Source organism: Atractosteus spatula, chromosome 3, assembly GCF_055471065.1.
Source record: "Atractosteus spatula isolate fAtrSpa1 chromosome 3, fAtrSpa1.hap1, whole genome shotgun sequence".
Lineage (NCBI taxonomy): Eukaryota > Metazoa > Chordata > Actinopteri > Semionotiformes > Lepisosteidae > Atractosteus > Atractosteus spatula.
The window spans coordinates 53,266,657-53,279,850 of record NC_142708.1 but is presented as its reverse complement, the minus strand read 5'-3'; the positions used below and the strand labels follow the sequence as shown (position 1 = coordinate 53,279,850).

The 13,194-nt window shown below is 34.7% G+C and overlaps 1 protein-coding gene across 1 annotated transcript; it reads left to right on the top strand.

The window, feature by feature from the left end:
• The first annotated feature begins 169 nt into the window (after positions 1 to 169).
• On the top strand, positions 170 to 11,042 carry ptcd2 (pentatricopeptide repeat domain 2). The gene is made up of 10 exons (XM_088911836.1): positions 170 to 298; positions 1,305 to 1,397; positions 2,653 to 2,782; positions 3,540 to 3,657; positions 5,207 to 5,285; positions 6,671 to 6,762; positions 7,096 to 7,209; positions 7,968 to 8,042; positions 9,274 to 9,387; positions 9,904 to 11,042. Exons 1-10 carry the CDS (start codon positions 187 to 189, stop codon positions 10,126 to 10,128), a joined length of 1,152 nt encoding a protein of 383 aa, XP_088767962.1. The 5' UTR covers positions 170 to 186; the 3' UTR covers positions 10,129 to 11,042.
• The last annotated feature ends 2,152 nt before the right edge of the window (positions 11,043 to 13,194 follow it).

Here is a 13,194-nt window from a genome sequence, read left to right as displayed (position 1 = left end):
ACCTTTTAAAAATAGGTGGCTCATGACACCTACAGAAATGTACACATCAAAAGTAAATAACTACATTTAATAAAAACATGAATATCCACGAAGTTTTTGAATGTAAAACGTGTTTTTTTTCTTTCTCGGATCGTTTAAATAAAGTGTGTCACCCCCTCTAAACAATTGGTACAGGCACAGAACAGCATGGCGTTGAGAGGGATGGGGGTTTGTTTTAGGAATCTTCTATGCAATGTCAAACGCAAAGCTTTTCATTCTGGTATAAAGCCATCAGAATGCTGGACTTGCAGATTAGGCGGTACGTGATTTACACCTTTTTACGGTATTGAAAAGTTTAAGTTAACACTATGTGTAATGTGTGTTTGGCTGGACTTGAACTTACTGTACGAGTGCAGTTATTGTTTCAACGTATGTATATAATGTAGGTATCGGATAAACTTCTGAAGAGTACGCAATTTAAATTTGTTTCGTAGGAGAGATTTTAAGAATTTTTAGTATTGCCAGTTGTTTTCGTCTTCCTTATACAGTAGGTGATATATCTGCTTTCTTGCATTCAAGAAGACTGCATTCTCAGTCTTACTGTTCAAAGCTAGATCAAAGTCAAATTGTATTGTAATTTTGTAAATCATCAACCCAATTTTGCCATTTGTATGCGTAATTGGAAATTATGCCATACTGTGTATGGTGTATGTATCTATTTATGTTGTTTGTAGTAAATTTACTACGACAAATTGATGAGTAGCAGGCTGATCATATAGTGTAATGTGGTGTTTTTCCCACTGTAGTGGTACAACTGTGCATTCACAGTATTAGTATTCCATCTCTGAAAGTTCCCACCCTGCCTATCCCATATGTTATCCTGGGTTTCTCAGATATGCCCAAATTATGTTATTAGGCCACCTTTTTAGCTGTCTAGACAACCCCAGTATTCCCCCCAAAAATCTGAAGCTTCCCCTGGTGCAATTACTCTTCTTATATTCTCCCTTGTTTTCATTTTGTCACAAAAAAGGTTAGAAAAACCTAGCACCATTTGAGAGCACAAATCAAGTTGGCTCAAAAGCACTAGAAGAAAAAACACATCATATACCATTCTGGATCCATTTTGTTGTCTTTTCAGTCAAGTCAGTAGTGGACATTTGGGCAATATAAAGTAAAAAATAAAACAACTAACTATTGAATAATGTAAAATTGATTTTTTTAACAAATAACAATGCTAAGATAGTATTTAGGATTTTCATTGTTGTATTCAATGTTAAATAACGACATTCTAATCTTTTGTATTATAATTTAATTTATGTTTGCAGCAAAACGGTACTTATTGTCAGAGGATGTTATACGACTACAAGAATTCCAACAAAGAAAAATAGCAGTTGCTCACCAGACATATGGCAATAAAGGTAACTATTATACTTGGGATATTCAGACAGGGATTAAAGATTTCTTGCACTGGATCCAAGTTACTCCCTTTCCTTTTGGCGCAGGGTGTTCTTTCTACTGTACATTGTATCCTTTTACACTTAGAATTTCTTATTGCATTTGAAATAGTTATTTCTTACTGTTTAATTTATTTCATTTTAATATACAGTAGGTGAGTAGCAATAATTAGAATGCCTCGCAGAAGTATTCTCCCATTGATTCCTGTTTTGTTTTATAAGTGATGTATACACATTTAAGTTACATGTTAATCAAAACTTCAAAGCTTAAGCTGGACACTTTTATTGCTGAACAAAGTTAAATGTCAACAAATCTGTGCAGAAAAAACAAAAACGAAAATATTGGTTTATTATGATAATATTAGTGAAATATAAAGTATTCACCTATTTGCTATGACAAACCTATATTGTATATACTGTATATTATATATATATATTAGTTCAGGTGAACACATTACTTTGGCAAGTCACAGATATTTGACTGGCCTCTGGGTGCAGTAATCATGGTTCATGTGATTTCAGAATAAATACACCAGGCTCTTAAAGATCCCTCAGACTTTATAGAATCATAGATTCATCTATGAAAGCCAAAGTGATTTGAGATACATTTTAGGGATAAAGTTGTGCAAAATCTTAGGAGAAAGATATAAAAACTTTCAAAGATACTAAATGTTGACATTGAAGGTGCATTCTAAAACTAACGAGTCACTAACTAGACGAACTGAGTACCTGGGTGAGAGGAAACTAGTGAGGTTACTAACGTCTTTCGGAGTTGATATGTCAACAATATCCCGACCACTCAACAAAACTAGCCTGCATGGCAAGACTGGAATACGCATCTCAAATCCCACATGCAATTTGAAAGAAAGCATTAAAGTGATCGCACTTCCCTTATATGATATGTCACACAATGCCTGCCATGTCTGTGCCAAGCCTTGACATTGTGGTGTTGGACTTTCGTCACTTGACACTCAGTTAATCCTATCTCTTTGGTCCCATAAAGAAGCGTGTGTCCAGCAATTTAACACGCTCCTGAACAATTTCAGAGATTATGTGGAGAATTCTTTATGTATAATAAAGAGTTAGCGTTGGATATACCTGTAGCTGTCTGCACATAAATGCATCACGTTGGGAGCTTTTGTTGCCTTATTTATTGAAACACTCTCATATCCAACAAAATTGATTTACTTTTGCTTTTTTGTGCTTCATTATTTTTCAGAACAGTATTTTCAGAAGTTAGAACAAAAGATACAGCGAAATGACCTCATTCTGAAAGATGAATTAAAATTGCTCTTGCATCTGTGCCAAACCCCGGATGATGTAGAAATGGCAAAGAATGTAATATACAAGTAAGTTCTTGAGGAAAGTTATTTATCACAGATGCTGAAAGGGTAGCACTGGATTGCTGCCATCTAAAATCTCAGAAAACCTGTGCTTTTTGCATACAAATTAATTGGAAAGGTTCAAAGAAAAGAAAAACGTTGAAAAGAATTACCATAACATCACCCCTTAATTGTGAAAACAAAACTTGGATCTTTTAATTGTTTTTAATTGTTTTTGGTCTCTTAATTGTATGGGTAAGTGTATTTGTCTAGTTCCATAAGAAAATGTGTATTAATATATACTGAACAAATGCATATTCAAATAAAATATATAGGATGACTATAATTGATATGAGTCACAATTCCAAATTACTGGGTGTTGTAATGTTACAGATCATCACACTTACATAAAAGTGTCCTTTTGAGGAATGAAGGAATGCAGTTTTTCTCTCCCAGGCAAAACATTTCCAATTTCAGTGTCAGCAGTGCTGAGCAAACTTGGAAGTTTTTTTTTTCAGGGGTCAGTTCAAGTTTACTAAAGAATAGGTTATATACAAGGCTTTTTATTAGCTTTGTTTAGATTGACCAAACCTGTCTTTTAAGACATGACAAGGTATTTAAACACGGTTGTTTGTTTTTTTTTTCCTAGGAAAAAACAATACTGAAGAGCAAAATAGCAAAAATGAGACACATACTGGTTCATCATGTCTTGAAAATTTAGTACACTTTAAGCTAACTGAGCTTATTTTTTTTTCTGTGTTATGGTTTGCTTTTTCTCTTCTAGGTACCATGATGAGAACAGAAATTTTGCTTTTGGAGAATTCAAGTTTGGGCCTGTCTTTGTACGACTGTGCTATGAGTTGGGTTTAGAAGAAACTGCAGCCGAGCTCATAAAAGATGAGGTGATCCTTTCATTAGAAACCCAGATTACATATTCATCAGCTCTTCATATGTTTCTTAATCATCACCATCATGTGAATTAATGCTGTTATTATCCTGATCAATTTCTATATGGTCTCCAAAGTATTTATTTTTTAAAATATATTGCTTGCAGGATTTTTTTTCTTCAAACTCGGTGTGTCATTTATAAATGTTCACAAGACCATGTTGTTCTGTACTGCACCCTACATTTTGTATGGAACTGGATATTTTCATCCCTTTGCAGTATAGTTTTTAGTATGCTGTAAATCACTAAATTGCATTCATTTAAAATGGTCATTAACCTGTGTACGTCTGTGCTATGTCACTGAATATTAATGGATTTGTTTAGTAAATTTGTAGTGTAAATTTCAGTGTCTTGATGAATCATTGTCTCAAACTATTTTTTCAAAATCTCTATTATGTGGTTCATCTGTCTTCTCATTATCACGCCAGCTTTTCATATTTCTATTTTCTTCTAGAACATTCTTGTATCATCTATAAACTGCCCCATTTATCATACCTATCCTAGTTTATCAGTACCTTTAATGCCTTTGTAAGTCTTGGCAGTGTAACAAGGAACAACTATATGCATTTCCTGTGGTATCTTTATATTGTTTGTCATTGTAATTTAGTTCTTGCACATATTGAATGTTATTTACTTGAATATGATCCATTCAGCTATTTTCTGGTAGCGTCACTCATTTTAAGAATGCCAGTCCATCACAGAGCACACGCAGACACACATACTAAATCCACGGCCACTTTTCCCAGAAGCCAGTTAACCTATCAGTATGTCTTTGGACTGTGTGAGAAAACTCACGCGAATACAGAAAGAACATACAAACTCCATGCAGACATGACCCCAGGTATGGAATTGAACCTAGGGCCCCAGCGTTGAGAGGCAGCAATGCTAACCACTGTGCCTCTGTGCTACCCATTTATTCAGTATTCTGGTTTAAAATATTTTAAACTAACTCAAAATGCAGCTTCCTCAACCAGTAGATATCATTTCCATCTCAAGAGAAGTGGAATAGTTTTTGCAAGATGTCTGTTTAAAAGATTATCGCAATTTGTCATCATGATAACCAACAGAGGGAGCTGTTGTTTATAAATGTTACTTCTTAAACAGTTGCTTTCATTCAACAGGAAAAATAAATGTTAAAAGATGTACAGTATATAAAAAGGGTATATATTTTTTATGTCTTAATGGTCATTTTTTATTTGAGGAAAAAACAGAGCTGTAAATGATTTTTCTCTAGAGAGAGGGATAGGCAAACTAAAATAGTAAGTAACACTAACAAGGTCAGTTTAAGAACCTGTTCACTTCCAAGCATTTTTCTTCAGACACAAGAACAACATGGTGAGAGATACTTCAGTTTTCAACAACCACTTTTTCACTGTAATCCTGAGATTTATTTATCAATTTATGAATTTCTTTTTGAATTATTTACTGTTTACATTAGGTTTGTTTTTCTGGAATCTGTTCAACACATCTAATGTAATGTTTTTTTTTTTGCTTTTCTATTTAAGGCTCTAAAAGGATTCTTTTCAGACTCAACTTCCTTCAACATTGTGATGGACATGTTGTTTATGAAAGGATGCTACGAGAGTAAGAAATCTAAGTTTTAATACCTCTGACTCCACCCCCGCACCAAAAAAAACATTTGTTTTGCCTTTCTATCAGGAAATAATGGGGGGAGTGCCATAACCTGCCTCCTGTGAAATCAGACAAGGATGTAGCAGCTAACTTTGTGTACGTTGTGTGATTTACAGTAAGTCGGCAACAATTTAAAAAAAGATTAAGTTCATAACCTCTGCAAATGTGATTTAAGTTGCTAGCAAAAAATAATTGGAATCCTGCAGAGCTGACTGTACTGTCCCGATGGGTAATCCTAATTGTGTAAAATTGCATAAGTCATGATTCTTCATTTCTATAATTTTTTTAAAGTGAAATGTTTATAAGGTCAAGTGTTGCCTGCGTTTTTAGATTTATGCTCCTTCCCCAACTTTAATTATCAAATAGAAAGTCACCTTGAAAGGGATTAATCCATTAAATTCTGAAACATCTTAAGGGAAGAGGCTGAAATGTTTGTATTACAGGTTTGGACAGCATGATTATAGCATGCATCACACAGGTTTATCTGAGTTGAGATTCCCCAGTTAGAGGAGAACAATTAACTGGTTAAAATATGTATATGCATGGAGTTCTATCATCAGTACCTTCCTGAAGTAGATTTAAAATAAGCAGGATCTGGATATTGCTTTTGATGCACAGTCTGCTACTAAATATTTTTAATCAACTCCAGTAATGCAAATGTATGTTAGCTTTATTTGAAATTCCATTTTAGTGAAGCTTAGCATCTCCATTTAAATTGGGTGCCAAAGGTTTTAAAGGAAGATAACAGACTGCTCAAAACTTGAACTTGGGTGGTGTTCCCTGCTGTAACAAAAGCTGGAAGATTCAGCGCGTGAATGAGCACACCTTCAGTTCTGTTGACTTGGAAAACAGGAAGTTCTTTCCTGTTAGGATTCCCTGGAGCTCAGACATTGTGTAAGAGCGTGGGCCTTCTCACCAGGACATTTACCTCTGCTGATGGGCTGATATGAAGCCCATATTAATTTCTTCATTAACTTGAAACCTTTTCCCATGTAAGCAATTCCAAACCAGAGGTACATGTAATCCACTATTAGAGTGGGCTTTGCAGATCAATTAGAATTCATATGGTTTCAAGCCACAATATAATATGCTGCCTTGACAGAGACCATGTACTGTATTTGTTGTTCTGTACTACTCCAAGAACAAAACACCCCAAACCACAGCAAGGATTTGTTTGGCTTTGTGCATAAAGCAGGGCCTGATACTGACATTCACACAGAAAGCTGATGTTCATGTTACAAATGCAGATGTGTTATTGCAAAATAGGCATGCTCCTTTAAATATAATGGGGAGCTGAACCACTCCAGGTTTTTAATGATATTTCTTTACATTTCCAGGTGCTTTGGAGGTTTTGATAGAAATGAAGAGGCAGGGGCTACCTTTCAATAAGGACACATATACACTGGCATTTGCAAGCTGCTATAAATTGGTGAGTGCCGTGCAGTAGTACATCCAGGGGGCTTATTTTTAATATGTACCAGAATGAATAGTCATAAAACATTGTCTTAACCAAGGGTTTTTATCATTTTCCTTTGTCACACTGTCCCAATTTATTTTTAAATACCTTCTGTTTTGTAAGCATTGTAAGCACTTAAAATAAAACTTGATTCTTTTGGTAAATCAAGAAAAATAAATAGTCATTACCTAGTACTGAACAGGAGTATTTTAAGGAGATTTTGATGCATAATGTTTAGGATCAGAAAGTTTAAATGCAAAGCTGGAAGAATATGTGCCTTTTATATGTGCTGTTGTGGGTTGACAGAACACCCCAGAGTCCTTCAGAATCTGCACAACTCTCCTGGAAGAATCACAGATGAAGGGAAACGTGGTTCCCAGGCGTGCTTACTGTTTTGCAGTTGCCCTAGCTCTTAAACAGGTGGGTCACATGTGCTTCCTAATGTCTGGTCTCTATTATAATTTCTATGATTTGGAAGATTAGGGTTAGTCAGTTCTGCAACCTTATCTAACTAAAGTATTCTCAATGTGTATTGCTGTATTAAAAATGTTCAGTAATTAAAAGGATGTATACAGTTAAATGTATGAATATCATAGAGGGTGTATAATATGTTATGCAGTTTGTCAGCCAACATAAGTTTGTGAGCTGTCTCTGGAGCGCATTTTTAAACAGTTAAAAAATGCGCTCCAGAGACAGCTCACAAACTTACGTTCAGTTATAAACTGTAACTGGTTGTGTGTTTTATAAGGCTCTTCATTTAAGAGAAAATTATTTATTTTGCTGTTAATCATATTAGGTGAAGTGGAGATTTCTCAGCATTGTTGCTGTGAATTGATTTGGCTGTGCAAATATTGTGAGGCTGTGCTTACCTGAAACCAGAGAACAACTTTATTGAGCAATGAATCATATTTGTTTTTATAATGTTGCTGTATTACACATGGACCACATGAATAATTAGTGTAATTAAATATATTTTAGCAAATATATATAATATATTTTATACTATATAAAAGTAATAATAACAATACTAATATAAGAATACTTAATAATTTAATTATTATTATATGTAATAAGTAATAATGATATTGAAAAATGTTTGACACAAAAGAGAAATGCTATGCTTTACTATGCAGTGTACTGTAACCATAGCTATGTGATAATGAAACTTTCAATTTCAGGAGGATGTTGAAAAAGCAAGATACTTTTACTCACAGATCATGAATACCGAGAGCAAACTTTGCCTGAATCTTAAAGTAAGTCTTTTTCATAGAGTCTGCAATTGTAACAGCAGATTTGGCAACAGTTGAAAACACCAAGAACTAAAACTGTGTGCCGGCATCTGTCCATGGTTGTGTAAAAGCTTGCTATAGTCTAAACTCTTATAGTGAGCAGAGCCATTTGGCAAGTTTTTTTTATCCTTCTGTTATTTCTGTATTTGCAGTCCTTTCCTAAATAGAATGACATCACTGTGACCTCTTCTGTCATCTCAAAGTTTTTGTCCCATATCAGTTTAGATTTTTAAAAAGAAAAAACATTCCATCACCCACCTGAGTGAAATTAATTAGATGTTATGCACCTGCAGCCCCACCACACAGCAGTTTAAGTGGAGAAGTGAGAAAGTTTAATTAAGGGAGGCCTGATTGTACAGTTCTAGATTGGAATTTAACCAGCAGCCTTACTCTTTCAATAGATTCATGGGATCTTAAATGACCAAGTGGTCAGGAACACGGTTAAATGTCTTAGAGAATGCACTTCCTATAGAATCCATAAATGGATTAAATTAGATTACATTTCTCCTTTTAAAACATCTTTCTCTTAAGAAACTAAAGGTCGATGATTCTTGCCGGCTTATTGAGAACTGTAAAGAATTTGAAACCTGATATATTTTAGTACATAAATCTGAACTTTGTTGGAGCAGCATATTACTTTGTGTCATCAGTATTAAACCACAAGTGTTGATAAAGTTAAATCCAATACAGCCTCTTCTGTGCAGGTTTTGGTTATTGTCTTTTGTGTTTAAGTTTAATTCTGTTACCATGTTAAAATGTTCAAAAATGCCTGCATGACAAAAATATGTTTGAAATTCTTCATCGTTAGCAGGTGGCATTTATTTTAGAGACTAGCTTTTAAAGTCAGTTGGGGACAGTAAAAAAACTTGGAATTTTTGGACAAACATAAGTTCTTACATTACTTTATACGTTCATACATTACTTTAATTGTGCCAGTCAAAAAACATCATTTAAAAATCTCCCAGTTTTAAAATAAATTATTGTGTTCCATGCTGCAATTCAATACTTCTGAATGAAACATTTGTGATTGATTCTGTATTCAATGGTAGGACATCTGAATTTTTTAGAATGTGTAATATTCTTTTAGTAATCAATATTAAATCCTTACAGATCTGTTCAAATGCATGGTTCAGTTCTATGAGGATCTATAAAATGTCATCAATTATGGTTGATTAATTAAACTTATGCTTGCCAGGTCCTACTGTTGGCCATGACGGGAGCTGTGAATGATCTCCTCTCTTTCCTGACGTCTGCAGTTCTGTCTGATGTTCCGAAATTTGTAAGAAGGCCTGAATTCTCTCAGGAAGTGGTAAGTTGCCAATACCAGTCAACTAGCCTGGGGACATATAAGAGCAAATACATTTTAAATACAACATGCATGTATTTAGAATCAACATAAGTTTGCTCTTGCAGTTTCACAAGGGGTCTGAAAAGATCTCCTTCTGCCTTTTGCCTGTTTAATCTCAAAGTTAGCAGCTATAGACAGCTGTTTCACCATTCTTGCGGCTCATCAGCTGGACATAGCTAACACCGAACACTGATACAGTGGTATACTGTTTGTGCCTCTACATCTCTTTAGATAGGTCTGGCCCCATCCCCATTGTGAAAGTACAAGGGCCAATTATTATTCTCATTATTCACGTCAGCTGCATGCTCTGAGACATGTTCCTTGTAGGCTATATATATATAACTATATGTGTGCTATTCTTGATCTAAAAAGATGATCAGTTTGTCACAAGAACATAGAAAGCCTACCCTACCCTAGTTAGGACGGATCTTAGCTTAAGAAAAGAGCAGTGAAAATCCCTTTCGTATCTATTTGAAGATTGATGCCATCCAAGACCGGACCAAGAGTATCCCTGTGCTGCACAGCCAAGTGAAAGGGGCTTTGGCCAAGCTGCAGATGTCAGGTCAGGTTACCGCACTGAACCTGGATGAAATGCTGTGTCACGTTCCCAATGCTAAGAAGAAGCCTTCTGTCACATTGGATCAGAGAAAAAAGAGCCGAAGGACATTCAGACCTCTGCAGTCCGTGCTGTTGTCCGAGTAGCATCTATCTGCAAACAAGACCCACTTCTGTGGACATTTCAGTGGCAGCGTAGTGTTGAAAGTACTAAAATCAGATGAAATGTGCAGGATTGTGGTTGATGTTTTGGAGAACTTGGTTTTTCGTTTTATTTTCCTCTCACAGGAGGTTTCTGCAATCTTACAGAAAAGGTAGTAACAAAAAGTTATTTTTCTGTAAGAGCTGAGGTTTAAAACCTTATAATGGTATTATATAGCTAACAGTTTCTTAAACTGTCAGTGTTTCCTGCTCCCTTTCTTCAGAAAACATTCATTGAGATGCTATGGGAGATAGTTGTTAAGCAAACCGCACAAAAATGCTTATTATGCTTGTACAAAATTGCTGCAACTTTGTCAAGTTAATTCTGGTAATTTAGAAGCTGGTAATTTAGAAACTTGTTATTTAGAAGCTGGTAATTTAAAACTAATTATTTTGTAATAAATAAAATGTGTAATTTATTAACTTTGTCAGTAATTAATCAGCATCAGTGTGGTTGAACATTAACCTGTTTGGTTCAAAAAGAAGACAAATGTTAAAGGACAGGAGAATACACTTAAAATCGACTGTGATATTAGAGCAGGTCAGTGTTCTGTGATTGTACCAAATGAGAGAATGATGCTCTGTATTCACATCATTGAATGATTGTGAATTCCTTGTTTTCAAACCAAGAAGTATTACAATTTACATTTGCAAATAGCAGAATCTCCATAAGAGCTGTGGCACTGATACTGCAATAGAGCAGGTTAGAATGACTGCAAGTGACCAAGGAATAGGAATATACAGTATTGTGCTACATCTAAAAATTCTGTTAAATGTAAATTGCTTGGCACCTTTTAAACGCACACAGTATCTACCCTGTCCCCTCAGCAAAAGGGGTTTTAAAATAAATTTCTTCTGGGTTCATGATGATAATTTTTTGTTTTCAAGACATTAAAGTATTAGATTATTCATTTACAATGGCCCTGTCAACTTCTTTTTGAGCTTATGAAACAGTTTCAGGACCCTAAAAAAACTTCCTAATGTTTTTTGAAAAGTTTTCCCTTCCCAGTGAAAGTTGGGACCTCACAAACTTACCACAAACATCCACTTCAAATCAACCAATATAAAGCAAGTTCCATCCACAAAACCCACACACACGTACAGTACATACACTATATGTACACTATATATTTACATACTGTATATATAATACAATAAGCTTGCAGGACTCTTTCCTAATACACAACAGTAGTAAAATTTGACAATGACTTGAAAATAATTCAAAGTATTGTCCAGTGGTTGAAGGTCCATAATTACTGATGCTGACAATTTTACTCTTGATTTAAGATGGTTCTTGCCTATATTTTCTAATTTCATGTACACTTCTCTTTTAAAGGAACCATTGCTGAAAACTGCTTTGGACTCATTTTGGTCTCAAAATGATTCATTTTTTTAATTACATCATGTTCCATTAACCCTAGGGTTTGGCTAAAGTGGGTCTATTGTGGTTTGGCTTAGAATTAGAATGGACTAAAAGTCTAGCGACATGTTCACTGTTAAGGCGATTCAAGAGGTCTGTGACCTTTCAGGGGCCCCTGTATTCTTAGCTAAACAATTGTACACTAATGTAGACTCTATTGGTGTAGAATAATTTTCTGAGCTGAAAATGTCTTAAAGAACATCAAACTTTAAAATCTCTCAGAATATGTTACTGTTCACAACAAGCATATCATTTTCTCTGCAAATGCTCTTTTACAGTACATCGTGAGGATTTGTTTTTCATTCTACTTGAGCTCCTACTTACTGTACCTGAATGAGATCATATTATCTTAATTGGACCAATTTAACTATATTAAATCATTTTTTTTCCTAGAAAACTGGAAAAAGTAATTTAAAGAGGCTAATAGCTAATGACCTCTGGCCCTCGACTGTTTTTTTCTCCCAAGTGTTAACAACACTCTGAGTGAAAAGGAGAGCCTTTGTAACCAAACTTTAGTCTTTGTTTTAATGCAACCCTGGGTCTGGCAGTTCCAGAGTTGGACAAATGTGCATGTATGTGCTCTTGTCCTGGACTGCCTTTTTGAATCACATAAAGAGTAAGAATACATAGTTAATCAGACAATCGTAAACTCACCAGCTTCCTTAAGACATAAACAATGCTATTCTTGCACTGGCAAGTTAAGGTGTTCTTTGAGTTGACAACATGCCTGTTTTAGTAATAAGAAAAATGAAAAAAGATGTAATATTTGTCTTTAGCAACAACATTAATTGGTTACCTTTGTAAAGATTTTTAACTTGGCATCTACATTTTGCATAATTTTTTAATGGAGTGACTGTTAGAAATACCTATTGCATTATATCTGCAGTACACTGGGGGTGTACACGTTGGGAGGAAACTGATTGTATTACAGCTAAATAAAAATCTACAGTTCATGGTTACCTTAATGACTAATTATTAAATTAATCTATGTTTAATAGGTAATGCAGCTTTAGAAACCAATATACAATACAGATTACATAAATCCCTGGCCCTAGTATGTTGTTAAATGGAAGACCTAAGTAATGTGATTTGTCTTGCCAAAAGGTGTAAAATGGACTCAAACATTATTTCAACTAATTTCTATATTGTTGTTAAACAAAAATGAACAATTTAGGCTTTCATTCTAACTACCTCCTCAATTTGGGGAAAAAACACATTTGCTGACACTGATTTTAATGGGTTTGTATGCCTTCTAAGTGATACTTGTCATTATCAAACATTTTAAAGGAGACATTTTGACTAATATTAACAGAAAGGGAAAGTGATAAACCAAATTTAATTTTGTGTTAATCTAGGCTATATAAGCATGTTATAAGCATTTGTCAAAATGTAGCCAGCTTGCATTTATAAATGCTTTAGGCCACCTTAAATCTCAAATTTAAGGCAGCTAATAGCTGACCCTGTGCTGGCCTAAGAAGTATGAAAGGGGTTTGAAGCACTTTTAGGTCCTCCCTTCTCATTTGAGTTGCAGCCATGACTTTTCTGTGGACACTACATTCACGTCACAATTTCTTTGATAACGTTTTGCTTAG